At 53.2% G+C, this 27,050-nt stretch overlaps 7 protein-coding genes across 7 annotated transcripts; 2 read left to right on the top strand and 5 right to left on the bottom strand.

The window, feature by feature from the left end:
- Window positions 1-474: 474 nt before the first annotated feature.
- Window positions 475-1,079, bottom strand: EI97DRAFT_474310 (uncharacterized protein). Its single transcript, XM_033801894.1, has one exon. It carries the CDS (start codon window positions 1,046-1,048, stop codon window positions 830-832), a length of 219 nt encoding a protein of 72 aa, XP_033653847.1. The 5' UTR covers window positions 1,049-1,079; the 3' UTR covers window positions 475-829.
- Window positions 1,080-1,303: 224 nt separating this feature from the next.
- On the bottom strand, window positions 1,304-1,717 carry EI97DRAFT_55003 (uncharacterized protein). Its single transcript, XM_033802905.1, has one exon. It carries the CDS (start codon window positions 1,618-1,620, stop codon window positions 1,387-1,389), a length of 234 nt encoding a protein of 77 aa, XP_033653846.1. The 5' UTR covers window positions 1,621-1,717; the 3' UTR covers window positions 1,304-1,386.
- A 7,641-nt stretch (window positions 1,718-9,358) lies between these two features.
- On the bottom strand, window positions 9,359-10,217 carry EI97DRAFT_433711 (mitochondrial 54S ribosomal protein YmL31). Its single transcript, XM_033798442.1, has 3 exons — window positions 10,135-10,217; window positions 9,801-10,030; window positions 9,359-9,573 (listed from the first exon to the last, which is right to left on the bottom strand). The coding sequence occupies exons 1-3, from the start codon at window positions 10,182-10,184 to the stop codon at window positions 9,521-9,523; spliced, it is 333 nt and encodes a 110-aa protein (XP_033653845.1). The 5' UTR covers window positions 10,185-10,217; the 3' UTR covers window positions 9,359-9,520.
- Window positions 10,218-10,487: 270 nt separating this feature from the next.
- EI97DRAFT_458782 (Sedlin) lies at window positions 10,488-11,051 on the top strand (the record flags this gene model as incomplete). The annotated part of the gene is made up of 1 exon (XM_033800939.1): window positions 10,488-11,051. One exon carries the CDS (start codon window positions 10,488-10,490, stop codon window positions 11,049-11,051), a length of 564 nt encoding a protein of 187 aa, XP_033653844.1.
- Window positions 11,052-11,857: 806 nt separating this feature from the next.
- EI97DRAFT_377478 (uncharacterized protein) lies at window positions 11,858-16,441 on the bottom strand (the record flags this gene model as incomplete). Its single annotated transcript, XM_033795614.1, has 2 exons — window positions 11,858-12,937; window positions 13,031-16,441. 2 exons carry the CDS (start codon window positions 16,439-16,441, stop codon window positions 11,858-11,860), a joined length of 4,491 nt encoding a protein of 1,496 aa, XP_033653843.1.
- A 1,037-nt stretch (window positions 16,442-17,478) lies between these two features.
- Window positions 17,479-21,901, top strand: EI97DRAFT_377774 (uncharacterized protein; the record flags this gene model as incomplete). Its single annotated transcript, XM_033795629.1, has 4 exons — window positions 17,479-17,660; window positions 17,760-18,482; window positions 18,537-20,267; window positions 20,320-21,901. 4 exons carry the CDS (start codon window positions 17,479-17,481, stop codon window positions 21,899-21,901), a joined length of 4,218 nt encoding a protein of 1,405 aa, XP_033653842.1.
- Window positions 21,902-24,517: 2,616 nt separating this feature from the next.
- Window positions 24,518-25,990, bottom strand: EI97DRAFT_377939 (Pkinase-domain-containing protein; the record flags this gene model as incomplete). Its single annotated transcript, XM_033795638.1, has 1 exon — window positions 24,518-25,990. The coding sequence occupies one exon, from the start codon at window positions 25,988-25,990 to the stop codon at window positions 24,518-24,520; it is 1,473 nt and encodes a 490-aa protein (XP_033653841.1).
- Between the last annotated feature and the right edge of the window lie 1,060 nt (window positions 25,991-27,050).

The raw sequence follows: 27,050 nt of genomic DNA, 5'->3' as shown, positions 1-27,050 counted from the left end.
AAAACCGGTGTCAGGCCTCAGCCTCACACACACAAGCACATACCTGAATACAATCAGTCAACCCATCTTCATTCAATCTTTCTATCACCGTGACATCTTCAGATACCATCAAATCTGACAATAGTCTTTCATCATGCACCAGACCATCTCTATAGGATTAAGATCCAGGGAGTATGCTGGCCAGTAAATAGGATAGATGCCATGCTCAGCAAACTCAGCTATAGTGACACCTACAGCATGCCCAGAAGCACTATCCTGCATCACCTGGAGCTCTGGATTGAGGCTCATCCATCCATGGATGATTGGAACAATATGGGTGCAGTATGAGTACCTATTGATAGTACCCCAATCCTTCTCCCAAAAGATCCCTGGGCCTTTCTTATTACTACTAAAGCAACCTCAGAACATCCAACCAGCCTTCCTAGAGTGTTTCTCAAGCACGCAGGTGAGGTCAAGCTCCTCCTAGGATTTCCAGGTCACCCAGCACTTCCTATGCCTGCCTCCCATAACCCAGATCTCATCAGTCCATAGGATTGAATACCATTGTTCTCGTGTCCAATTTACATGCTTTTGTGCCCAATAGAGCCTTTTCCGCTTATTAGCCTCCGATAGAGGGGGCTTCTGGTGTGCGACGTATCGTTTATAACCTCTGCATCTCAAGGCAGATCTAATAGCTTCGGAACCGACCTGGAACTCGGAAAATTGTACTGAAAGCTCTAGATAGCTTATCAGCCTTCCAGTCTTGCTAGAGACAACGAATAGCTCTATCTCATCTATCTACTCCTCACTGAGTACTGGAGGATACCCTGGGCGCTTCCTAGGAGTCACTCTATGGGAGGCAGCACTGAGCTTGAGCCCAGGAGATGTTGAGCATCTTCACAATATCGTCCAATTGCCATCCAACATCTCGAAGTGTATAAACCTGGATCCATTCATCACGTGATAGGTATCGGTGGCGAGGCTGAGATTGATTGGATTCAGCATATTCGGATTCAGTGGATTGAGATTCAGCAGATTGAGATGCTCGGAGTGAGTTATTGACCTCCATAGTGGCATATCAGTTCGTTGATGAGCAATGGATTGAGAGTTGTCATAGAACAACATAGAAAGTACTCCGAAGTAATGAAACAGTACCTCTGATTACTTCAGAGGAGCCTTATTGGTCAAATTGTCCCTGTAAAAATTCACGCTTGGGCCAGCTCCGAGGATCCACATTGACTACTTCCCCCGGCAACCACAGTAAAAGCGAAGAATTTAGCTGTTTCCGCCAAGATCTAAAAATGGCCTTGCTAACTCATAATTCCAGCCAATAACTTGCTTACTGGTATGCCCTCTATTAGTTACTGGTATGCCCGTTAAACTGAGTCGTTCTCGCATCGCTGCTGATCACTGCGAGAAGCGGGAGGCGGCGCGTCGGGGCTCGGCCGTGCCAACCTTTTGCAACATCCCCAGCAGCAGGCCTGACACGATGACACCCATCCGAGCTTTATCCATGTGAGCGGCCCGTGCTCCCTCGGTCACCGCACCGCACCACACCACTCGCCCTGGCCGGTTCGGCAGATGTGGGCGTTTGCAGCAAACCGACGGGCGGTAATATAAATAGTTAGATTGCATTTTCATGCTCCTCCACCTCTTGACGCGTCGTCGCGTCGCAGCTTGGTTCCAAGAAACAGCTTTTGCCGAAACACGGCCGTCCGTCAGCAGAACATCCGGGCACACGAGGGGACTGGCCCAGCGCCTGTGAGGCCCCCTCCGAGGCGCACATTGCAGGAACCTGCCCGACCAGAAGAGAAGCCCAATTCAACGCGCACCAGATGGGAGGTACACAGTACTCCGTAGCGGGACGTGGAACTGGTTGCGCCTCTTACCATGCCCTCATGAAGCTCCTAGACTTTTCAAACGACATCCAGAACCCCTCGCGTGTCCATCTACCCCGATCTCCAACGGTTGCCAGATGTCGTCCCATCGTGGACCTAACGGCACCAGGGCTCCCGGCCAGCGATCGTGGCATGGGACATGATTAAGTAGCCTCCCTGGCGCGGGCCTTCAACGTGTGTTCTGGAGAACCCGGTAGCATCGTGGCTCGCGACAAGGGAGACGACCAGGAGATGGTGCCACGCCCAACTCTATTTCAACCTTCACTCAAAACATACACAGTATCAGCATCATAAGCACGACAAAACTCCGCACAGCGATTGATGGTGTTTGCCCGTCCTCACTATCCGTTTCGGCGATGCCTTCCAGAACTTTAGCCGATGTGTCTGTGAGAATCCACTTGTTGATTGTAGTGGCAGCCTGCCCAGAATGGAAGGAGCTATACGGCTGCTTTCAAATTAAGAGGCCGACTAGAAGCACCGAGGGGTTCTCCCACCTTTCGACTCAGTGCCACCACCCTCCTCGCACCATCGACCGCAGTATTGTGTAATCTGACCACTGAGCCTGGGCAATTAACAGGCGTGCAAAGCATGCTGCAAGATCTCCTCTTCTGCCCTCTTACACAAACTCAACAAAAGGTAAAAGGCAAACCCTTTTGGTCTTTACGCGTATATCCAGATCCAGCCAGAGGCATCCCGCAGATGTGCGTCGACATATTCTTGAACGATGTAAGTACAGTGGGCATCGTCACACAAATAACTAGGTCTCGCGGCGACGTGCATCCGATCCTTGATCAGCTGGGCCGCTGGGACGATGGTGATGGCAGCACACAGCAGCTCTCGACTGGTGGTTCTACTGGCGCCAGAGGATTCCGCCGTCTGTCGTACAAGCAAACAACTCATGCGCACTTCTTCCTTGACGCTTCCTTGATGAGACGGATGCCCAGCAGCCCGAGCCGTTGGGCGGGAAGCAGGGATGGGGTTGGCTGAAGATCAATTCGCAGAGGCATGTGGCGCCACACCTCGGTTGCCTGACAGGCTTGGCCGCGAGTGCTCGAGAATTCCGAGTGTCCTGCCAAACAACTCGACTCAGGACGATTCTGTATGATCTCTGATTGGGTCTGCAAAGTGCCCTTTCCTCGCATTTCTCCCGTTCAGCAATATACGGATCTTTATCAATCTGACGCATCAACAATCATCAATGCCGTCTGGCTACTGAATATTGCCGGTTTGCATTGGTGAAACATGCTAAACCCCCCCGGCTGAACAGGCTTGCACATCGGCCTTCTACGGCCGTTCTCGTCAGTCGACAGCTCGGAAGTTCGGCATATTGAGCTCCGCGCTTGAATAGGTTGAATGGAGTTGAGCTTCGCTGACGGAGTGCAGGAGCTGAGGAGTTCTCACCGCTCGGCGGAGCGTTCGCATCCTATATTGTGTAGAAGGCCAGTGTGAGCCTGGTTATGGGGATGGCAGCACGTTGGAACAAGCAGTTTGGTGGCATCCGTTGTTGACCAGGTGTGGGATCTGCTCAGGGCCCCTCGACCTGGCTTCCCGCCTGCCCTGGAGGGTCGCAGAGCGGCGGCGACCTGGGAACCAGCCCAGCGTGGCGCCTCATCATCAGCATCCCCCCATGGCAGCCAGGCTTCCCCGCAGCAGCGCAGCAGCGCAGCAGCGTTCGCGAAAGCAGGAGGGTTTTCCATCCTGTCCAGGGCCTGCACACCCTCTCGCGCGGTGCAGTATCATGGTCCTGTGGACGAATCTCCAAACAACGGACATTCACCGCTAGAAGCGACACTCACCTCCAACAACGCCACCGTCATAGCCATCGACGCATCGCGATCCAAGGCACATCAAGGTGCAACCGTCTCTTGTTTGGAAATGCCGCATTTCTCTAACCGAGCTGGTTTTTCAGCAAACGTCTCCGCATCAAGTGTCAGACTGGCACTCACAAGGCGGCGCTGATTGGCCCATGCCAAATTGTCGTTGCTCTCTCGGCTCTTATCGCACTCCTGGGCCCGTGCCAACCCAGCCTATAACAGACGCGTGCGACCAGGGCCCTGGACTCCCGCCCCTTCCTTCAGGCTTCCTCCCAGCAAGGGGAGGGCGGTGCGAACGGTCTGGGAGCCGTGTGGAAGGGAAGGGTTTGGCAGTGGCATGGGCTGCTGCTGCACACCCCTCTGAGGAATTCACTGGCAAGACATTTGATGAAATAATGTCCGATGGCAAAAACATGTCCACTGAGACTCCACTCCGGGAACCTGTCTCATAACCATTCATCATTCGTTGGTCGCAGGCCCTCCAACCTCCGTTCTTGCAGCAGCGCAACGAAAGGGCTTTTCAGCGACTGTTTCCTAGCTCCGAGCCGGCCACTAACCCCAAGACCAACGTTGCCTTTACACCCGTCCTCTCACCGTGGCCCGCAGCCCGCTGGCGTGCTGAGCAAAACTGCTTAGGTTGCATCCAACGGTTTCTCAAGTTCTTATTCACAGCTATTCTCTTATTAATCAAATCTTGCCCACTCCTGCACTGTAGTCTCCGTCGTTTCTAGCTGACACGGCACGGAGCACGTTTTTCTCACGTCCCGTGACTGGTTCCGCGCGCGGGCGGTGTAACGTCAGAAGGGAGGCATAATGTTCACCTTCCTGAAGAGGAAGAGTCTCGCACATCCCACTATAGACGCCCATGATTCAGGATACAATCCTACCACGGCTCTACAGTAGCTACGCACAGAACAAAGAAAGGTAGCAGATCGTTCGCTGATCCTGCTCTCCGATGATCCGTCGAGCTCGAATGCGATGCCAGTGTAGCTATTCACTCACTGAATTCCCAGATCTGTTTCTGCTCACGCAAAACAAACAGAGGCTGCAGGCAACACATGCACTGCACTGGTAGTCATTACTCTTACAGTAACAACTCAACACCTATATCATTGCCAGAGATAGAGCTACTATCGACTATAACATAGCATCGTGGACGCATCTATTCCCTACCCTTTATCGAAATCATGCTAGAGTGCGAAGTACGGATACTACGACACCTTGTTGGCTGCCCGCGCCTTTCCGGAACCAACACGTTAACGTCGACCCAGCTCCAAATGTCAGGCACGCTAGATGAGACATGCGCATTGCATTCTCCTCAGTACGGTAGTTAACCGTCCAGCACTAGTTACCGCAATGTCGTGAGTCCCCGTCCTGTAGAGCGCGCTTTTGCGTCTTGTGTATCTCGCGTTACACCTATTGTTTACCCTAGGGTACCCTCTGTTTGCTGTATTTAGGCCGCACCTCAGGTTCTGTTGCGAAAGGTTCCTCCCGAGCATCTATTTTTCTTCCAACAAAAGAGAAAGCGAACGGGAATGCGGATTGAGAGGTCGATTTGGGCGGAGAGGCTTTCCTTTTTTTGCTCTGTTTTGCAGGCAGGCAGGCGAACGAAGAGACTGCCAGGAATTAGCTGCGAGATTTTGGAAACAATTAAAGTCGCGAAAACCGCAACTACTTTTCCAAACGGATCGCGTTACCATTCCTGTGCGCTTATAGATTGTCTGTTTCGCCTTGTCCCCCTAGGGGACGGCATAGCTCCGTTCTAGCGGTCTTCGAGAAGGTAGGGTAGGGTAGGGTAGGAGGCCTAGCGGGCCTGCTTTGTTCAAGTCGTGTAGTCTTTAGGTAGTCTTAATTCTTTCGTAGATAGTTGTACTACCTTACTACTGTTTCGACCTGCAGCGTTCCCGTCGTTGTAGTTATTTTTCGACCTAGGTTCGAATGCGTTTGCTTTTAACTACGTAGTACTTTCTATGTTTCAAAGAGGCAGTACGGTCTAAGTACCCTAACGCTGTGCGAAATATATTATGCATTGCTATTCTGCTGTTACTTTGTTTCTCTCTACTGTAGGGCTTTGTCTACATAAGACTTATTTTACCGTAAAGCTTTACGCTGTCGCGCTGCAGTACACAGAGATCTAAGTCTAGTCTGCACACCTAGCGTATTTTCTACTATCTACCAAGTAGTTACGTCGAGCTTTGCCTTTTCTCTCCGCTGGCGCGGGAACTGTTAGCATAGGAAACACGGACGTTTAGGGGGATAATTGATAGTTAACGAGACGTTGTTGCCTAGTCTAGGAATCTCGCTGCTTAGGTTAGGCGCAGCAGAGTTCGTATTGCAGAACACGAGTTGTTGTGCAGTATTTCTAGGAGGGGTAGAGGTAGCATTTTGTATTTAGAGTACACGAATTAAGTCTGCCTAAGATGCTAGGTAGCAGAAGAAGGAGATCTAGCGTGCCTTAGTACAGAGAGTTAAAGGGAAGATTGTTGTGCTTTTTAAGCAAGAGACAAGAGCATAGGAGGAAAATGTCTGATCTTTGTGCTAGATAATGTTAGAGGGAGAAGTTGTGCTGTCCAATTGCGCAGCTTCGACGCTAAGAGGTTTCAGGAGCGGAAGCAGAATTGAAGGCAAGATTGGATTAGTATTCGAAAACGGATTAAAATCTATGTTAAAACGTGCATTGGAATCCACCCTGAGATCAACACCGAGGTTGAGATCGAAATCGAAATCAACATCGATATTGGTTCGGATTTAAAACCGAGTTCCACAATTGAATTCTGAATGAGATCGAACAGAGACAACTTCAATACGAAATGCTGTGCGAAACGCCAGCAACCGAGAGAAGAAAAAGAGTCCAAGACCAAAGATCCGCCCAGTGCGGGCCAGTTTACCAACCCCTAGGAGAGATCCTCTAAGCTCAGCGCACTGAGCGAATGGAATAGCATAGAAGAGGGTTGGTAGATGCTATGCTCCCATAGGCCAGAGAGAATAGACTCTAAGGGAGCGAGCAGCTTGCCTAATCGTCCTATTCCGAGTCGGAACTGCAGCTGAAAAAGGGCTGTTTGTCATCGTCGTCGCTGTCGTCGTCATCTTCATCTTCGCCGTCGTCTTCGTCGGAGGAGGAGATGTCCACCACCGCTCCACCAATCCCGCCTTCCTCGTCCCCCTTTCCTTTCCTCTTCCCCTCCTTCCGTTGCTTCGCCAGATACCGGTCTCCAGACTGGTAAGTCTGGAACCAGTCATCCACTTCCGCGTTCCTGTTCCCGTTCAGACCGAAGTTGCCGACACGACTCTCGACGTTGCCGGCCGTAGCTTCCTCCAGCTCGGGCAGATTTTCGTACAGATTTGTGATTTTCTCGCCAGCTTTCAGCTTCGCCTCTCGTTCCTGTCTGGTTCTCCTCAGAGCACTGACGGAGGAGGTAAATGCTGAGGTGCGAAGCGGCGACTCCTCCTCCGACGAGGACGAGGACAAAGAGGCAGCTTGAGTTTTCGTACCATATGCGCTCGCTTTGCTGACCTGTTTTTTATACCTCGAATTAGCCTTGCTGATGGATGGAGATACTGCACCACCGCGCTTAATTGGTCGCATCACTCGAGAAATCTTAGGAGCACCTGGCGGCGATACGGGTTTTGGTTCCTTCTGGGGTGTTTGCGGGGAGGAGGGAAGTGCGGTGCTGGTATGAAACCTTACTTTCTTTGACGGCGTGGCATTGTTCGCCTTCTTCTTCTTCTTCTTCTGAGCGGCCTTCCTCTTTGCTCTCCTGTCGCCGTCTTGATAGGCTTTGGTCTTCCAAACTCGCTCTTCGCTAGGTTGAAATTTGCGGTTGGGATTGTAATTATCGTCGCTAGACGATCCGAAGCGCTCGCGGATAGGAGTGGGTGGGATGTCGTCGTCAGATTCTTCTGCGTCGGCGTCCACGTTCGGAAGACGATGAAGTGAAGCAGTTGTAGCGCTATTCGAAGGAGGCTGCTCCACGTCGCTCTCGTCACTCATAGGAACTGTCGGAGCTTTTCGTTTTCTAGCATTCGTCGTAGAGGACAGTCCAAGAGCACCCGCATCATCTCGGTTCCTAATCGCCAGCGGTTGAGGTGCCGGACGGACCCCAAATTTGGTGACTAGCTCTGGATCAGGCGGAGGCTGGACTGGACATGGTGTGCTTGCTGCACTACCGATCCCGTTCTCTATACTCGTAGCAGGCGGCGGTGTCCGGAACGGGTTGCGGAATCTGTCGCCGTTGCTAATGTCCACGATTTCGTCAATACGATGGCGACGTTCCCTTTTGCGACTAAGGTCACGGAGTTCGGCTCTCTTCTTGTCCGCGGTAGAGACAGGGCGTCCATTTGGCAGCGCCGTGTTCGTTCCTGGAACAGCATCTGGCTCGCCCATGGCCACATCCTCATCGTCCTCTTCATTTTCATGGATTCCACGGTCGTGGTTGGCGCAAGGACTAGGAGAATGCTGCAGCGTTTCCCAAATCGGAGGGGCAAATCCTTCTGAGCGTTCATTGCGAAGAATGGCGCCAACAAAGACTCCACGCTTCTTCCGCGTCTCCAGTTGAGAAACTACACTTCCCTGGCGCGAAAGTGTCACGGGATCCCGCAAGATAGAACTGCGGTCAATCTGTTGCCGTGCGATTTGTGCGGCAGGAATCTCAGGTCGCGCATCAGAGAGTGACGAAGTGGTCTTGCGGCGCTGATCGTTGGTGCGGACACCAAAGCTGGAACGTAGAGCATCCAAAACGGCTCCGGGTTCACCTTCATCGTCGTTAATGGGAGAATTGGTGATGGAATTCGGAGCACTACGCGGAGGAGGGACCAGCGGACTCGAGTGCAAGACATTGGCGTCGTGATTGCTTCTCTTGGAGGGGGAGACAGAAATCCGTGAAGGCGTATTCGGCATAATAGGCGCACACCACTCTGGTGTACCGAATTCCGGTGGTGTGTATGGTCTCTTCTTATCAACCTCATTGTCGCTTGTCAGGTCGATAACTGGTATTTCTTTGGGTTGGGGAGTGACGGGACGCTGTTGGAGGGTACCGTCCTAGAATTAAGATTAGCAGTTGGACTGCATGTTGGTGATAATAGTACTGCTAGAGAAGGGAGAGACAACAGGAAAGGAAGTGGATGGTTTACCTGCTGCTGATTGCTAGTATTGACAATTCTGCTACTCGAGGCCTTGTTCTCTAGCGGATACTGTCCTAGCCGTCCGCTTCTTGGGGGACCTGCCATGCTTTTGGAGGCGCTTTGGGTGATTGTAGGTCGAAGGAGAAGAAAGTAGAGGTAATAAAGGGAATATCTTCTAACAAGCTTTCAAGTAGCGAGCGAATAGAGGATATAGAGAAGCAAGAGTAGAAGAGCAGCTTTAGGACTTCTTATAGAAACACGCAACTAGCGGTGAAGGTGAGTTTGACAGCTATCTTGTAGTGAGATACAGGTTAAAGTAAGAGAGAGCTAGGTAGTTGCTAGCCAACGCGGTGAACGCTGGCTAACACGCCTTGGTAAGCGTCGGCGGTTCAGCGGTAAGGAGCGGGAAGACAGCAAACGGAGAGAGGGGTCAAATTAAAAGGAGGTGAGATAACTTCAAGAGAGAGAGCTAGTAGGAGAAGAGGGAGGGGGAAGGCTAGGGGACCTACAACAAGAAACTTACATAGCGCATACAAGAGCCTTCTACTAGAGTTTCATTGTTTAACAGTTATTTTGTAGATAGACTGCTATCCTTGCAGGAAACTGTGTCTCCTCTATGTTACTAGCCTGAATTGCAATACACGCCATAATATACAGATGTTGGTATCTCCCCCTACGTTGCTGTCGTCGGCCAAGTTGCCGTCGCCCTTAAAATCCAGGTGGGTTGAGTCGCTGGCTGACTCTCGTCCATTTCGGTACCTCTGTTGCGGAGTGTCAGCAAATGCGCATTCCCTTTGATAGTCCAAGTTAAGCAATTCTTTCCCTCCTCTTCACCTTCACTTCGTCATCTCCATTTCACTCCCCCTCCGTTCCCCCTCACCATCTCACTGCCCTATCTCTTCTCCAATCACCATTCACCTTCCCAAATCGCAATCCCGATCGTTCTCAAATCTCACTCCTGATTCACATCGAAAAGAATCCCACTTACTGTGAATCCCCTTCCTATACCTCTTCACCTTGCGATCGAAAACCGTATATTTATCCTTGGGCAGCATCTCGGCCTCCGTCGGCATCTCCTCCTTCCACCTCTCCACCTTCCGCATCGTCTGTCCGTGGCGTGCTAGCGCGGCGTCCAAGGTAGCTACAATGCCGTCGACTTTTCGCAACCGCTCGCGGTGCCGGTATTTTTGGTGACGAGAGAGGCGCCATGGTATTTTCCTAGTCGAGGCTTGTTAGTCGCAATGGTTCATTCGGAATGTCGGGGAGTTGGGGGAGGTAGGTGCCGCATTCGGTAGGGAATAGCGAAGGAAATGGGGGAGTACCAGAGGAGGCCGCCAGAGAGCGGGTTTGTGAGGCGAAAGGGACCGAACATTGTGATGTGTGGGGTGTGGATGTCGAGTCGATGTTTCCAGGTCTGGAGGTGAGGTTGAGAAGAAAGTCGCGCGGGATGGGCTTGGCGCGTGGAGATCCCTGTCTGCAGATTGACAAGGGGGAGCGGAGCTTAAGCTCACGTCACAACAACTGTTCTATGTGAGGAAGAGGTGGGCAGTTTGAGGATTACAAGGGATCATACGACACAAAGCTACGACTGGACGGCTTGATATTTCCCTCACCGCCTCGGCGCTCACCTCCCATCATTCCACCTCCACCGCCTTCTCTCCCTAACAAATCCAAAATGTCCTACACCTTCACCATCCTCTCCCCAACCGACACCCCCCTCTTCACCCACTCCTTTGGCACCTCCCGGTCCGGCGGCGACGGCATCCCGCGCTTCACCTCCTCCGAACGCGCCCTCATCCCCTTCATCCTCCACTCGGCCCTCGACATCGTCGAAGATGTCCAATGGGGTCCTTCGACCTCCGCCGGCTCCGCCCCCATGTACCTCAAACACATCGACAAGTACCAGAACAACTTTATATCGTGCTGGATCACGGGCGGCAACGTGCGCTTCCTGCTCCTCACGCGGCCCAGGGACGAAGCGCTTGGTCTGGGGCCCTCGTCGAGCGGGCAGAAGGGAAGTCTAGCGGGGGGCAGGGCCGGGTTGCAGTCGAGTTCCGGGATGCTGTATTCGCCGACGAATGCGGCGACGGAGGAGGCGGTCAAGAATTTCTTCCAGGATGTGTATGAGAGTTGGCTCAAGACGATTATGAATCCGTTTTTTAATGTGGGGAAGGGGGATGTGGTCAAGAGTCCTGTGTTCCGGGCCAGAGTGGCGGCGGCGGCGAAAAAGTATCTATAATGTGAGGGATGACGTTTCGAGTTCTGGAAATTCGGCATCCATATGGGTTATGTGTTTGGAAGGGCTCAACAGAGGCATATGGGAGCCATTCCGCCCCTCGCGGCCAGGGAAAACTGCGCCCAAGCTTTGCATCGGGAGACGGCCGAAGGGCAAAAAGCGTATGTGTGGATGCAGTCGGGACGGCTCTCCCGGGCAGCCCTCCGAGACCCAAGGTCAGCACAGGCTCCAAACCACGAGGGAGAATGATGCTTTCAAGGAAGGAGATGAGGGACGCTACTCCGGGTGAGAGGATTTAGAGGAGAATCAAGCCTTACGGCTCCACAGACAATGCTGCTGAAGGAAGAATACCAATTGATACCTTCTAATACAGTCTGACTGAATGCATTATTGGTCTTGGATTACTCCCGACCCCGTCCTGTACCGCAACTTATCACGTCCGATTGAGCACAGAGGCGCAGCATATGACAGACCCTTGTAATTAGCTTTATAACAGTGCTATCTAGCTATAAGAAGACTTACACGAGGTTCCACTATCGCCCCAAGTAGACTGTAACCACTTCAAATGCATTGACGGGATAATCTTACCTACAGAGAAATTGCAAAGGGTTATTTAGTTGAACGTGGAAAGTGACGACACGGTGCACTCTTTAATATTTACGCCTCTTGAACGAATGCGTTTAGTTTATGTACAGAGGGTGTGACGGATGCGCGTTCCCCAAGGTCCCTCCACCAACGCCATAGCGGTATTATTCCCTTTCCTATTCCCGGACAGGACCATCTACTATGCACAAGCTCTTTCCTGTATATTACACAGCTACAGCGTCCGGGGAACGCTGCCCTCCCTGCTGTGGAGGCCTCTTCTCCCCGAAATTATGCAGCCTTTCTCCAATCAAATACACCTCGTCGCGGACGACCATCCGCCATCTATTAATCATCCTGACCCCGGCCCTGCCCAGCCATACCGCCAAAAACGCCATCCCAACAACCGGAAAACTGAACCGCCATACTTCGCTCCGGGTGTCCGCGGGTGCGCCTGCCCAAAAGGTATGATTGAGTGTCCAGGCAATGCCCATGGGGACCGCAGCGGCGACTGTGAAGAAAACCACGGCCGGCGCAAGGAAGCAGCGCGTGGTGATGCGCGCATTGGGGTCGAGAAAGCCGTCGGCGATGATGGCTCTCCAAGCTTGACCGGGACGGGAATTGCGGTCCGCGAACATGATCCGCGTTAGCAATCGGCCGTAGAGAAAGCCGAGCGTCCAGTCCTGGATTATATGAACCACATGAGGCTCTCCTGGACCCAAATATTCGTGCAGTGGCAGGATCAAATAGAACTCAAGGAAAAAGGCGAACAATGTAGGAATGACCAATGCGATAGAACCCCATACGTAGCAGATGCGTGCGACCCGCAACAAATAATGGAATGCTGTAGAGGCTAAAGCAGAAATTCTGGAGAGGCTTGAGGATTCCGGTTCCCTAAGACTCGACAGGAAGTTCCAGAGTTGGTACAGGACGTACGCGATGGCGGCCATGGTATATAGGCCTAGGGAAAGGGCATGGATGTCATTCATCTGGACCGCCGGAGACAAGACCAAGGAGAAAAGGCGTCTGCCGAAAAGAAGCGGCAAGATGGAGACACCTAACCCGGTAGCCGCCGCAAAAGCCCATATGGCGAGGACGAAGAGCGCGATGCGGACGCGAAAGTGTGGCGGAAGATAAACTTTGATAACCATGTCCGAGTTGTGAACTCCGCCTTCCTCCTTACCGTCTTTGCGACGATTGAACTCGTCAACTTCCACAAAAGCAGTCTCTCCCTTGGGGATTCGGGTCTGATCCGAGGCAGGGGCGCGTACATATCTGCCATCAAATGTGAAGTAAGCGCGACCAGCCTGCTCTGCAGCTCTCTTCTCCACCTCCGTGTTGAGAGGCTTTTCAATGTCTCCCTTCTCCCCGGCGAACCAGCTGGACCAGGTCGGTCTGACATGATGTCCTTCTTCGGCGGGGATCTTCTCCCCGAGGAGGAAATTTGACAGTCTCAGGACTCTAGCACAGTTTTTGAACCACCATTGATAGATCTCATGCACTGCATCGCTAGGTTTGTAATAACTTAGGATGAAGGGCGTAAGAAAATTGTAGAAGAAAAGATCCAGCGGCAGTTCGATACTAGACGCCGTTGTCGCCCATCGAATGGGGAGCACACCGATTGTAGCTTTTTCAAGTCCCCAAACAACCCCTCCGAGACATACGACGATCAACACGCCGTAAACAAGTCCACTGAAGGCAATCTTCCGTAGCTGCGTCGCCACGCTTCGCTCAAGAACGTCCCGAACAGGGTGAAAGGTAGGATCGTCAGGATCTCTAATGAAGTATAACACGCCTTTCCTCAAGATCTTGCGGCACATGGATACAAAGAGAGCGAAGTGGAACATGTAGCACGTGCCAATGAACCAGTGAACAAAGCCGGATGTCCATGGATTCTGCGTAGCATATTGCCACCGGCTGTGAAGGCTAGCATGTTGGAACAACGGGAGCATGGCGAAATCGAGGAGCAGGCCGCAATATAGCGGGAAAACGAGCATCTCGATGCTGATGATCAAGATCACCTTGAGTACTCCGCCAGCTTGGTGAAGAACTTCTGCGATGGCGTTCTCAAGCTTACGGCCTTGCTGCGACGAGCTCACCGGCCCATATTTGAGATAGATTGCACCAAGCATGGCAATAAGCGCATAGCCTGCAAGTACAGCAACAAGCCGGTCGGTCGCGGTCCACACTTCTATTGTATCAACCGGCGTTGCGACATCCTTTCGCCAGTCCAGATCAAGGGTCATTTTGTAGGAGCTCGATTTCCAGATCCAAGAGGCCAGCGTCGAAACCGTATCAATTATCTTAGTAGAGCGCAGGAGCAGAGTGACATGCAGCCGACGGACTATCCAATGCGCCGCTCCCAGAACTGAATGTGCCGCAAGAGTGTTATATATATCCAAGATGTTAGTTGCGGTTTGTCCCACTGTGTGTTTTATGGCACGTTGAATAGCCCGTAGTGCCATGAGTGAGCTTATGGAGGTTTGGGGACCTCGTGCATCGGGATTCTGTAGGCCAACCATCCAACGGCCGAGCCGTTCCCCTGCATTCCTAGATACGGTTTCTGCCGGCATTGAAACCGAGTCGAGCAAGTTTTGAATGACCTCGAAGAGTCGAAGGGAAGCGAAGCGCTTCACGAAGAATCCAGGGGTTCGAGCCGAGATAGAGATTACGGATGAGATCAAGAAAAGGCCGGTGTCGGCAATGAGATCCACTGTTCCAGAGATGGCTCGTAAAGGAATCTTCAGGAGAAAGGCGACAGGATGGGCAACGCATAAGAACACGCCTTTCCCGAGCAGATATGGAACCCAAACTGCGAAGGCAAGCGTGAGAACTACAAGCACAGAGCAGAACACCACATTTTGGAATAGTCCAATGAGTGGCCCTTGCATACCAATCAGTTCCATTATGCCTTCAAGGTCTTCTGCGGCTTCGATGGCTTCTTCGTCGTTAAGATTGATGCCTGCCCGGGCTGCGGCTGCCGCCACTTCGGGGTCTTGTACAGGAGGATTTATGGCAGGACGCGGCTCATTGTCCTCGAAAGGCACGAACGGAGCTTCATTCCCCATATCTTGGACGACACGTTCGTCATTGGCGTCGCCATCGTCGGCGTGTGCATCAGGGGCGATATCTCCGTAGACCCAATCTAGCAGACGCTCCCACGGATTTCGCGCAGCGCGTGCTGCCTGGCGTCGAGGTTGCGGCACTAGCTCGAGGTTTGCAACCCCACCTGCATTCGGAATATCCACGGCCCTGGCAGAATCCAATTCCAGCATCTCAGCTTCGTCTTCAGACGTTGCAGGAGAGCCAGCTGATTGCGTCCATTCGGGTGGATCCATAGCGGCGAGTGCATCATCCTGCTCGGGGTTGAAGGCATTCTGAATAGCAGTTGACATGGTGGCCGCATTTTGCTCCGAGCCCATGTCGTGCCCCTGCTCTTCAACCGCATCTCCCGGGTTCGTCAGGACATGTTCGATATGTTGCCAGCTCTCACTACTGCGTTCACTACCCTGTCCTCGAACCTCGTCTGTTCCTCCAGAGGTATCCTCGCCCACGGTATCAGGCCCCTCGTCATCCCAGTTGTCAGGTAAATGGTCTCTAGTAGAATCGGATCGCTCCTGAGTGGTCTCGGGGACCGATCGAAAGGACCACGTCTCACCTTCTTCCATACTGCGGCGGATCTCGTTGGCGATGAATGACCGGTCCCGGGCTGGCATATTGGGTCTCACGCGAGGATCGCATCCACCCTCAACTCCTGCACGAGCACTCTCACTGGATTCTCCCTGGGTTGGGACTGTGCGCGCTTGATCACTTTCCGTATTTTCGTCATCGTGAACGTGCTCATGTGTCCCGGCGTCGGAATCAGAATCATCTTCAGTCTCGTGCTCAAAACCAACAAGGTCATCCCCAGCTCCTTGAGGATTATGGTCCACCTCAACGCGCTCTGGAACGGGGGCAGGGATAGGCTCTGCAGCAAGCGCAGCCATATTTATCACGGGTTGTTGCTGGACAACCCATTCTCTTATGAGGAAGATGAGGATGAAACCGACGACGATGCCGAGGGTGATGATCTGTCCTTCGAGCACGTAGATGAGCAGCCTGTTAGCACGTTCAGAGTTGAAACAGTGGAGAAATGAGACTCCAGAAAGTAACGTGGGGTGCCGCATGGGAACAGGACGAGCAGTGGGGCCATCTTCGGTAGGGATGACGATGTCTGTGGGGAACAGGCCAAATAGGAGGGCTTTCATGATTTCAACAGCGCTCATATTCGACAGCTGAAGGAAAAGAACGGGTATCCACATGGAGTTATCCGTGTGAGTGGTCCCGATGGTAGAATCGATCGTCCGGCGTAAGGGTTCAGCGTTAGATATTGACGCCATCCCAATGTTGGACATCCGGGTAGGACGCGGTTGGAGCATGCCGGCATCGCCCATCCAGAAAAGACTACGCCAAACCATGCGCACGCTGTATGGCAGAATTACGAGCCAGACAGCAGCGACCAACAAGGCGCGGAAGCATTTCCCGACCATCCGGATAAGATGAAGAGCGGCGCGGCGCAGGAAGATGGACGTGGGGATGCGCGAGGGCATAGTGGGATGGTACAGCTTGGTGAACCTGAAAGGAGTCTTGCATAGTTCGCAGTACTTCTTTTGAGAGTGTGACAGCCACTCCATCAAGCAGTCTTGATGAACGAACTTGATGCTACCACTGCACTTGCAGGGATAGAAGAGCGGCTCCTCTACCGAGCCTTCCCCACGACATATCCGGCAAGTGTCTCCCTCGTCACCGACTTTATCTGATGGAGGTTCCATGGAGGTTCCGGGCTCGGTGGCCATGGTGGGAGCTCGCGTGATCGGAGTTCTGCGGAAGTTGGGAGGTTTGGTGGCAATGACGCTCTACAGATGCAGGCGGATCTGCCGTTCGGCGCGTTCAGGGACTCATTTGAGGAGGGTGAGAGATAGCTCTGCACCTGGGTCCGAAAGACCAAATGAGCACAGAGAGAAAGAGAGAGTCGTGAATCGTCTTTGGGGTCAAGGTGGGGCGGGAAGGACAATGACGACGAGGCGGAATGCGGCAGAAGGACGGGACGGGAGGTGAGGGTCGAAGGGTCTAATACGGCGCGCTGGGGTCAAGAGCGTGTGCAGGAGGTGAGGTTGAGATGTTGGGAAGGCAAGGGAAGAGTATAGGTACGCAATTGGAAGTAGATGGATGCCCTCAGGGCTTCACTTGCGCAGTGCACGTGATTCCCAGCGAGCTAGGGTGGACGTGCGCGATGCCAAGAACAGCGGACGCTTAGCCATTAAGGGGATAACGTCGTTTTATCGTAACCCCCAGTTTTCGGTTGAAGCAAGCATGTGCTCAAGCGTCTGAGCAGAAGCTTGCTTCGTCTCATCTTTGAATCTTCCAGGCCAAAAGTGACCACTTTGCAGAGGCACCTTCTCCTGAGTCGTCAAGCAGAGACTTCCACGCCCGTCGTCATTCTCCATCATCACCCATCGACTTTCCCGTCCCGCTCCACGTCCTTGGTTGCTGGGCCCACTGCACCTGCACCTGCACCAGGGCACGCGAACGCCATTACATCATCATCCTTCTTTCGCGCTCGCATCCTGGCACCGTCAACACCGTTGGCTTCAATCGCTGAAAGCATACATCGGCACCCTCTATTCCGTCGATTCTGCACCCGTATAGCCATACGCTCGCTGTGGTAGGTCATATACCCCCAACATGCCCTCTGTGCAGCGCACTGATCCCGGCGGATATAGGAGCGCCTCACTCTGCTTTCTCACCGCCGCACCTGAAGACCTGACCGACCGTGACGCAGAAGCCCATCGCTTTCGGAGCTGCCACCATGGCTGCTCAAAGCAATGGCAGGGCAAAGAAGCCCACCAAGACGTTCGCCAATGGACATACCAATGGGAGCCTCAACGGTGCTGTCAAGACTTCGAAGCTGAATAGACCCGTCACATTGTCGCCGTCGCAGAGAAAGCCGCGGAGAACATTCTCGGGAATCATCACAAATATCGCCCTGAGGTAAGTCCCTCACCGCACCTCTGGCCTGCACGTAAGAACCTGCTTGTGGTCACAGTGGATTGCCCATGTTTGACCTGGATGGCACTGACGGGGGTGTAGATTAGGGGTGTGGTATCTCATCATCACCTGCGTCTTCCGTTGCCCTTCGTCGTTAACTAAGCTATCCGAATCCTCACCAGCCATTTGCAAGCCGTATTTGCACGCGCGGGCTTACGTTACACCTTATGTCGACCCTTACTACCAAGCGTATGTGGCTCCACAAGCCGCAAGGATCCAGCCATACTGGGCTTCATTTGATCAGAAGGTGTACACCCCGGTCGCCTCGTTCGCAAAGGACACCTACGCGGTCCATGGAGCACACCGCGTTGAGAGAGCACGACATCATCTGGAAGTGCAATGGGAGAAGGCGGTACAACCGCAGATAAAACACTTGAAAGATTCAGCAAAGGGCCAGTATGATCTCCACGTTGGTCCTCATGTTAACAAGGTCACGGACACCGTCATGCCGTTCTATGAACAAACCAGGGACAGTACTTCGGAGATTTATCATTTGACCTTGCGCCCCACTTACGAAGCAATTCTCCCCTATCTGCATCAGGCCTACGTCCACGGTCATTATGTCGTCTGGCACATCATTCTCCCACATATTCGTTCCGCGCAGAACTCCATCTGGACTTTCACCACGCGCACGGTGTGGCCTCAGCTGAGAGTCCTGTATGGCGATAATGTTGAACCTCAGCTGGTTAGGATCCGAGAGCGACTGGGCAGACACAGAGATCAGCAAAAGGTTGAGGCTGTAGTGGGATCTGCCAGCCTGGAGACGTAAGTGTATCGGATCCTCTCTATTCCAACGAATACTTATCTTCGCAGGTCAAGCTCCCCAGCCAAGGAGACGATAGAAACCAAAACGGCTAGCGAAACTGTACAAATTCAAACGGAAACTAAATCGGCAGCGTCCCAGGCGCCGTCTGGTTCAGGCTGGGACATTCTGAATGACCTATGGCCTTCTGACCCTCCGAGCACGGAAACCGTGAACGTCGAATCTCAAACGCCAACTCAGCCCGAAGAGCCAAAACTCACCGGCGCAGAACTCAAAGAAAAGCTCAAGAATGATTTGAGGGAATGGCAGACCAAATTTGCAGTTGCTGCCGACAAAGGCGCGGAAGATTTGGAGCAGCGCGTCGCCGAAATCACCAAACGTCAGGTTGAGCATGGGGTCAAGGGGCACGGAACCGCCCTGCTCATTCAGCTTGAAGAGACTGCGAACGCTACCGTTGAGGATTTCAAGAAAATCATCAAGCAAACTGTAAAGGCGATTTCTGAAGACGCATCTGAGACGGAACTCGAGGATGCTTACGAGAAATGCATTGCAAAGACTCGCGAACTGGGACTCAGAGTAAAGGATAAGGCGCAGGCCGTCAGGAACTGGAAATCAAAATACAATGCAGAGACTGATGCCCTTGTCCGAGCCGCCGTCCGGAGCACAATGGAAGTCCTCGAACGCATCCATGCCTTAGGTCTGCAAGAAGTCGGAATGCGGTGGGCCTGGACTGATGGAGTCACGTACAAGGACTGGCAGAATTACCACAAGCTGCGAAATACCTTGACGGAGTGGCAGGCGGAAGTGGAAGCAGTTGGCTCCCGGCATGAGGGTCTCAAAGATGCTCACGAAGCGGCAAACGAGCTGGAGGATCAGGCGATGAACACCGCCTCCAAAATGGTCGCCGAGCTTGTCCGCCTCAAGGAAGTGTCGAGATGGAAGATATGGGCGGGAGATGCCACCGACGACTTCTCCAACCGCGTCGTCCCCGCTCGAGTCGCCAAAGCTTCAAAGAGCATAGTAAGCGGTGTTGAAAACTTGGCATCAAAAGCTTCCAGTGAAGTCATAGGTACGGAGACTCCAAAGTCCGAAAGCATTGCTTCCGCAGTTAAGGAGGGGATTGCGGCTGCTTCATCCCAAGCGGCGTCCGGTGCCGGCTCAGCAAGCGCTTCAGTCCGCAGTGCAGCTTCTACCGCCGCGGAAAAGCTTGAGGAAGTTTCATCTAAGGGTTTCTCCGTGGTAGATGCTGCAACTTCCTCTGGCAGCAGTGCTGCATCTGTTGCCTCGGAAAAGGCCGAACAAGCTGCTTCGAGAGCCTCCGAAGCTATCGCGGGTAGCCCAAGCGACGCCTCCAGCGCCGCATCTGGCGCGAAGGAGACCATCAAATCCAAAGTTCAGAAAGGAACAGAGGCGATAAGAGACAAGGTCACATTCGCATCCCCAGCACCCGAGCGGCAAAAGGTCCTAGGTGGAGCGATGGCCCAGGCCGTTGGTGAAGCTCGAGAAATCATCTTTGACGACGAGGGATCTGACTCGTACTCCCGGAAACTCCAGGATATAGTTGACCAAGCTGGTGACCGTGCTGCTGCTTTGAGCAGTGTTGTCAGTGAAGCTCTTCTGGGTCCAACCAAAACCCAAGGTTCCGTAGAGTCGGTCTCCTCTCTGGCGAATGAGCAATATCAATCCGCCATCGCTGCTGCATCGAGGGTGCTGTACGGCACTGAGCAGCAGCCGGTCGAAAGCTTGACGAGCGTGGCATCGGAGAAGTTTGCTGCCGCTGTCACTGCGTAAGTCTCTTCTCAAAAACTACCGTAAGTGTTTCTTCTAACCATTGAGTAGAGCGTCCTACGCAATCTACGGTACCCCAACGCCGACAGCTATCATCGAAACAATCCATTATCAGGCTAGTTCGCGGTACAACCAAGCCGTCAGCCTCGCGAACGAGCAATATGAGAACGCCAAATCGCAGCTCTCCGTACTCGTCTCGGGAACGCCAAAGCCGGCTCATGAAACAATGTTGTCTCTGATTGAAAAAGCTTACTCCGACTCATTGGAGGCTGCTAGTGACAGACTCCGGCTAGCCTTACAATACACTGGCTCTGTCAAGACCTATGCCTCTCCCACCCAAGGGTACTTTGAGTCTGCCTCGTCAATCGCGTCATCGAAGCTGTCTGAAGGTCTGAGCCTTGCTTCTTCCCAATTCCGCTCGCAACCAACGCCCCTTGCGGAAGGAGCGCGCAGGCAGTACTATGAGGCCGTAGGACTCGCGCATGCGCGTTATCAAGAGTTCCTCGATTCCGTCTCCACCGCCATCTACGGGCCCGAGCAAGGCACCGTTCAATCAGTGGCATCGAAGGTGTCCGAGTCAGCTCAGTCTGTCGCTTCTCGAGCCAGCGAAGCCGCCGAATCTATCGCGTCTCAGGTTAGCTCAAGTGTCATTGGAACAGAGACTCCCTGGACAGAATCGGTTGCATCCCAAGCGAGCGCAAACTGGGAAGCGCTGATTTCCAGAGCCAGCACGAGAGTGTATGGCCAACCAACTCCTTGGGCGCAGTCCATCTATTCACAGGCGGGGGAATACGGCGCTCAAGCTACTGCCCATGTTGCCGAGCAGTATCTCGCCGTCCAGGCTCTGGTGTCAGAGCTCGTCATAGGAAAAGAGCCGGATTTCACAGAAAGTGTTATGAACAGACTGTCCTCAGCTTATTACACCGGACTTCCCGCCGCCGCCTCGTCAGTCAGTTCTTTTGCGAGCGTCAACATGGAAGCAGCTAGCTCTCTCGCTGGCGAAAGTTACGAGCACGCCACCTCCGTGGCAGCAGAAGCATACCAGTCGGCCTCATCAGTGGTCAGCTCCATCTTCACTCCACCGCCCGCAATCGAGACTATCATGAGCCAGGCCAGCGAGCAACTCAATGCTGCCGTTGAGAGCGCATCCATAGCCATCTACGGCACTCCAAAGGGGAAGGTCGAGCAAGCCAGCGAATCCATTGCGAGTGCGTATTCCTCGGTCCAGTCAAAGGCCAGTGAAGCCATCTACGGCACGCAGCAGGCTCAAGATAGTTTCTCGGCCGTTGCCGCGAGCGCGCAAGCTGCTATTAGCGAAGCCATTTTCGGAACTCCCACGCAGACCGGTTTCATTGCTTCGGCGACCGACGGGGCCGGCAGCGTTTACAGCTCCATCACCTCCGTCGTCGGCGACAAGGCGGCGGAAGCGGCAGCCGCGGTTAGCTCCATGATATATGGGTCTCAGCAGGGTGCCGTGGAGAGCGCCAGCAGCAGACTTGCCGCGGCTGTGGAGGCGGCGAACAGCAGGATCAGCGAGATGTATGCGAATGCGGCGAGTAGTGCCGCCGAGGCAGCGAGTACGGTGGCGAGCGTAGCCACGCAGGCGACGAGGAGTGTCAAAGATGAGTTGTAGATGGGAGGGCACGCATTAAGAAATTAGGAAGGTGGAAAATATTGGGGCGACGGAAAAGGTTCCGCATGAACCCTTTATGCTTGTCTGGAGCGCTGTCCTTCGCCTCGACCTTGCGGAAGGCCAACAACTAGGCCTTCATCTCTCAGAATCCCTCTGAATTTGGAAGATACCAATCATTCACCGCACCAACATCATCGATACACAACAGCGCTGTACGATTTATGGTGCTCGTAACTTAATCCCGTCGGAAGCTCGATCTCCCAAAGGCGACTGAAGATCGCCCATTATTTAGTCATCTCATCAGTCAGGAAAAGGATTCATTCATTTTGTTCATTCTGTTTTTCGCTTCCTCAATGTTTAGGCGAGAGCGTGTCATGTTTCGATCGGCTTTTCTTTGCTTTGCTGTGCGTTTCCATTTCCAGTAGCGAACCAGGTATAGCGTACGATTGATGGGAGCATGGTGCCATGGAAGCAGCTGGGCTGCTCTGTGCCGGTGCAAGATGCACGGAAGTGGCAGTGGTAGTGGTGGGCGGTGGTGCTAGCAGTCCGTAGAAGTAGTGATGGGCGGAGACGTGCTTCGTTCCAACGACCGTGATGTGTATAATGTATTTATGAGATAGTACTAGTAATTCGAAATCTTGCACTTGTGATTTCGTGCTCAAATTTCTTTGTTTAACGTGATGGTGAAGCGGTGGAATAATACGGAAAATGGGAGGTAGTTGGTAATAACGTCCCTAGAATCGGTGGATTCAAGTCAAGGTGAAGTAAGTAAAGTACTGCTGCTAGAAAGACGTACTGCATACATACGTGCAGTATCTACAACACATATTGAATTTATAGTATGTCCCTTGCTACTTTCCGTCTTCGATCGTGCCCGAGAGATAGACACGTAACTCTCGCCACTCCGATATCGTTCAGCTCGACCCCTACACATGAAGGAGAACAGAACATGAAGAGGTGTTTGTGTTGTCGATAATTCAAATCACCAATCCCACCGTCAGGCACTCGCATGCATGAATCCCATCCCATCCCGTGTTCTCCCTCTTTCCCTCCAACGTAATACCATCTATCGATATCACATCAATATAAATCCATGCAACAACGCCCCGCATAAACGCCCGCATACGCCCAACCCCACAAAACCCGTCAAGGTTGGCCCCCAAGCAAAGCTTGACCCCTCTTAACGCCTCTTACCTAAAAGCTTGACCCTGCTTGACCCCACGACAACCCTTATCTCTGCAGTGGTGAGTGCGGGCTCGTATCGTGCCGCGCCTGAACCAAGAGTGCTTGGAGAGGGTGGGTGGAAAGCTTGATTTGTTGAATGGGATTTGTTGCAGGATGCGAGAATGTGCATCGATGTGGATTTCTGGTCTTCCTGTTTTCAAGGCTTTTCTTTTCCGTTCCTTCCCCGCAGTGGCGTGTTGGGGCATTGGGGATTCCGGCGTTCCAACGACTCTGGAGTTTTCCAATTTTCGGGTTTCCAACTCCGGAGGTTTTTCAATAATGACACAAAAGCCACGCGCAAAGCGCAAAGCGCATTCATTGCATTGCATTGCAGGAGAGGGAGGCGTTGGGGTGGATGGGACAGTGAACCTTGGACTTGGAATTGCACTTTCAGCTGCGCGTTATTGACTTGAAGATGGAGGGAGCGAGGGACGGTTGGATGTGGTGTGGTGTGGTGTGGTAATGGGACGACCCGCGTGCGCGGAGATAGATAGATGCCGGGAGGTGTAAGTTGATCTCTGGGAATGGTTGCAGTGAAGCGCTCCCAATTCTTCCCAACCAACCCCCCTTCCCCCCTCCCCTTCCTCTGCGCAGATTACCATCCCATCGAATGGGTGACCCATCTCCAGCGCCGCGGTTCTTCAAGGTTTGCACGGCAAGGTCTGCTCATCTACTGCTTACCCAGGCACCAAGTTGATTAACCAAAAAAATCCCAACCTCTCGTCACTGGAAACCCGCATCCATGGTAAATCCCAAAGCAGGTACAAGTGTACATGCTGTGTAAACTTGAAAAAACGATCACTGCATAAGCAGGGTAAGCAGGTACATCAGCAGAGAACCATCACTGCCAAACATCCAATGTAAGAGCGTGACGGAGACAAGAATATATTACTACATTTTCCCACGACGTGCCCGCCCAGCTACAATCCCAATCCAATTACAAACTCTCACTCGAAAGGAACAACAGGACTTAATGATTATGTTTTTGACTGCTCCCAGTAACGGCCGTGATGATACACCAAGCATATATGTATGCCCCAAGACGGACACACCCAGGTCCTTATCAATTTCTGCCCGTGTTTCCGCATTCCCGCACCCATATTTCTCATATATACCAAAAGGCCGTTGGTGGCCAACCTGTTTGTCCAAGCCCCAGAACGCCGCGCAAATGCAAAGGACAGGAAAGCAAGCATACATACATCTTGCTCGAGTACAGACAAACTTCTAACCACGTTGTCGCCGAAGCGTCCCAGATAATCTTCTCGCTTAAACGCAGCAGAAAGCAAAACAATTTCGTCGACAGTGTTGAAAACGCGCTCGAAAGCGAGATCAATTGCCGCTTGATAAGTAGAAAGAAATGTACAAAGCATTCAAAAGAGGGGCGGCAAGCTTCTACCACCCGTCGCCCATATCGAAACGGTGAGTTAGCACTTTCGCAAACTTCTTCTCTGGAGACGGGGGGATGTGGTGATGCAGAAACTGCTTCGTCTTGGCCATCTTGGAGGTTTCCTTGCTGGTACATTTGGATGTGTCGATGCAGACGGTGGGATCCTCGAACCCTTCGGGACAGCAGCAGTCGATGTTCTTGACGCAATTGGTGTTGAGGACGTCGCGGATCGTGATACGCTTCTCCGGATTGGGGTGGAGCATCTTTAGAACCAGTCGCTTGATGGCAGGCGGGTTGATCTTGGAGAAGTACGGACCGCACTTGGGGTGGCCATCCGCCGCGTCGGTGATCTGGCCATCTGGGTGGTCCGCGAGCCATTCTTCCCAGCCCTGGATGTAACGCTTGTACTTTTGGTATTCAGGTTTCGCCGCTTCCCAAGGCCCGCCGCCGCACGTCATGGTCAAGAAGGTGATGGCGCAAGACCAGACATCGAGCGGACGCGGGTCATATGGACCCTTCTTTGCCAGGACTTCAGGGGCAGTGTAGGGCAAGCTCCCGCAGATCCCAGGGGCCGACAATCGGATGTCCGACATGTTCTTGCCGCACTCGCCTCCAGCAGAGCGAACGCCGGGGTGCTCGCCGCTAAAGACTTCGGCAGTACCGAAATCGGATATCTTGAGATAGCCCTTCTTGTCCAGTAACAAGTTTTCAAGCTTGATGTCGCGATGTGCTATGCCGTGGGAGTGAAGATAGTCAATGCCACGAACGAGTTGTTTGAAGAAGCAGAGCCGATCCTGAAGGGAGTAATAGCCGTCTGGCAGGAACAATCTCCGGGCGACAAGGGAGAAGAGCTCGCCGTGGGCGCAGAATTCCATGACGTGATTCCACCGTCCCCGGTTCGTGCACAGACGGACTGTCTCGACGATGTTGGGGTGATGCAAGCTCTTGGCGATGCAGTACTCGGACTTGATCTTGTTGATGTACTCCTCTTCGCTCTCGGAAGGTTCACGGGCGCGGAATTCCTTGACGGCGACCAATTCTTCGCCGGCGGTGCCTCGTCGAGCCATGATGCGAACCTCTGCAGTAGCTCCTCGTCCCAGACATTTCCCACGTTTTCCGGGCATAAGGCTCGAGCTTTTGAATTCTTTTTCCAGCTCACAGAAGTCGACGACAAACTCATCGGGTAGGCTGAGGCTAAGGCGTCGGGCTTTCAGACCCACGCCTTCGACGGCGGGTCTCGAGAAGGTATCCACTAAGCCAACGGACTCGTCTCCCATTTTGATTTTGGGGACCGACTCGGTACTAGCGGAGCGCCTCCGGGAGAAACGCGAGGGCCGTTTGGGCTCTCGTGCTCCGCCTGCCCAGGTCACACCGGGCTTGTTCATGCTGGATATAGCCGTCGAGGATGCGGACTTTGTCTGCTTGAGGGGAGGAGGTTTTCGTGGCGGCGACTGTTCCTTGCGTTCCTTGTCGGACATGGTGCTAACAGGAGACGCAGGCGAGGGAGGCGAGTTGCCGTGAGAGGATTTTGGCGAGTTGCGCGCCGACAGGGAAAAGGAGCTCAATCGTCTACTCTTGGGGAAACCGAGTGGGGATGATAGCAGGTCCTTTTCGACCTCGGGGCCGTTCCACATTGCTGTACCGGTGGAAATGTTGGCCAGGTTTTGATCCTCTTTGGTGGAGGATGAGCGGTGAAGCTTGTTGCGCACGAACGAGCCAACGCGTTTTCCGAGGCGCGGCTTCTCTGCTGCGCGTTCTGGTTCTGCGACGGCTTTCGGTTGCGGGACGACGATTCGTATCGGCGATTGATCCATTCCGGATCCTGGTGTAGAGGCGGATGTTGCAGCAGGCATAGAAGAGGAGACGACTGTCGGCCGAGCATGCTCCGGCGGAGGTTGTTGCGGCGCCTTGGCGGTCACAATGGACTCGTCCTGGTCATAGTGATACGAGAAGGATGGTGCTCCATCGCTTGTGGGGGTTATGGGCTCGGCGGGTTCGCTGGCAGTGCCAACACTTTCGTCTTCTTCTGCAATGGCTGAGGCGGAATCGAGTGGACGACCGACTTGAGGATGGAGGTGGTGGTTGCCCTGTACGGGCACGGAGTGGTTGGCCGCTAGCATGGGGGAGGGTGCGGTAGCGACCTGGGACATGGCCGTGCTGCTAGGCTCTGCTTTGTGTGGAGGTGAATGCCTTGCAATATGGAGCAGCCCTTGGTTCACCGGAAACCAAGTCGAGGGTTGTAGCGAGAATTCGAGGGTGCCGGAAGGTTGTTTGGAAAGCGGTGTGGTTGTCAGATGGAGCGTTTATGCCCTCTGAAGCGAACTGGGGCGATTGTAGCAAGTGGTTGAGGCGGAAGTGTAGAAGCGCGGAAGCGCAGAAGGCACAGAGGACGGACTAGGACGAGGGCGAAACGGGTGCGGTAAAGCCATACGACGGTTGACAGGGGCCGATGACGACTGTTGGATGGTGAGGAGGGGGAGTGGAGTATCGGTAAAGTGGATGTTGGTAGGTGAAGAATGAATGTTGTCTGTAGTAGTA

The sequence above is a fragment of the Westerdykella ornata genome (assembly GCF_010094085.1).
Source record: "Westerdykella ornata strain CBS 379.55 unplaced genomic scaffold EI97scaffold_11, whole genome shotgun sequence".
Taxonomy (NCBI): Eukaryota; Fungi; Ascomycota; class Dothideomycetes; order Pleosporales; family Sporormiaceae; genus Westerdykella; species Westerdykella ornata.
This window is presented reverse-complemented; position numbering and strand designations above follow the sequence as displayed.

Bases quoted from the DNA above. Each gene is read 5' to 3' on its own strand.
- EI97DRAFT_474310 (XM_033801894.1), bottom strand. From the start codon at position 1,048: ATGGAGGTCAATAACTCACTCCGAGCATCTCAATCTGCTGAATCTCAA.
- EI97DRAFT_55003 (XM_033802905.1), bottom strand. From the start codon at position 1,620: ATGAAAATGCAATCTAACTATTTATATTACCGCCCGTCGGTTTGCTGC.
- EI97DRAFT_433711 (XM_033798442.1), bottom strand. From the start codon at position 10,184: ATGTTCGGTCCCTTTCGCCTCACAAACCCGCTCTCTGGCGGCCTCCTC. The intron at 10,031-10,134 runs GTACTCCCCCAT...AGCCTCGACTAG, and splicing joins CTCTCTGGCGGCCTCCTCTG to GAAAATACCATGGCGCCTCT. The intron at 9,574-9,800 runs GTAAGTGGGATT...ACTCCGCAACAG, and splicing joins GTATAGGAAGGGGATTCACA to AGGTACCGAAATGGACGAGA.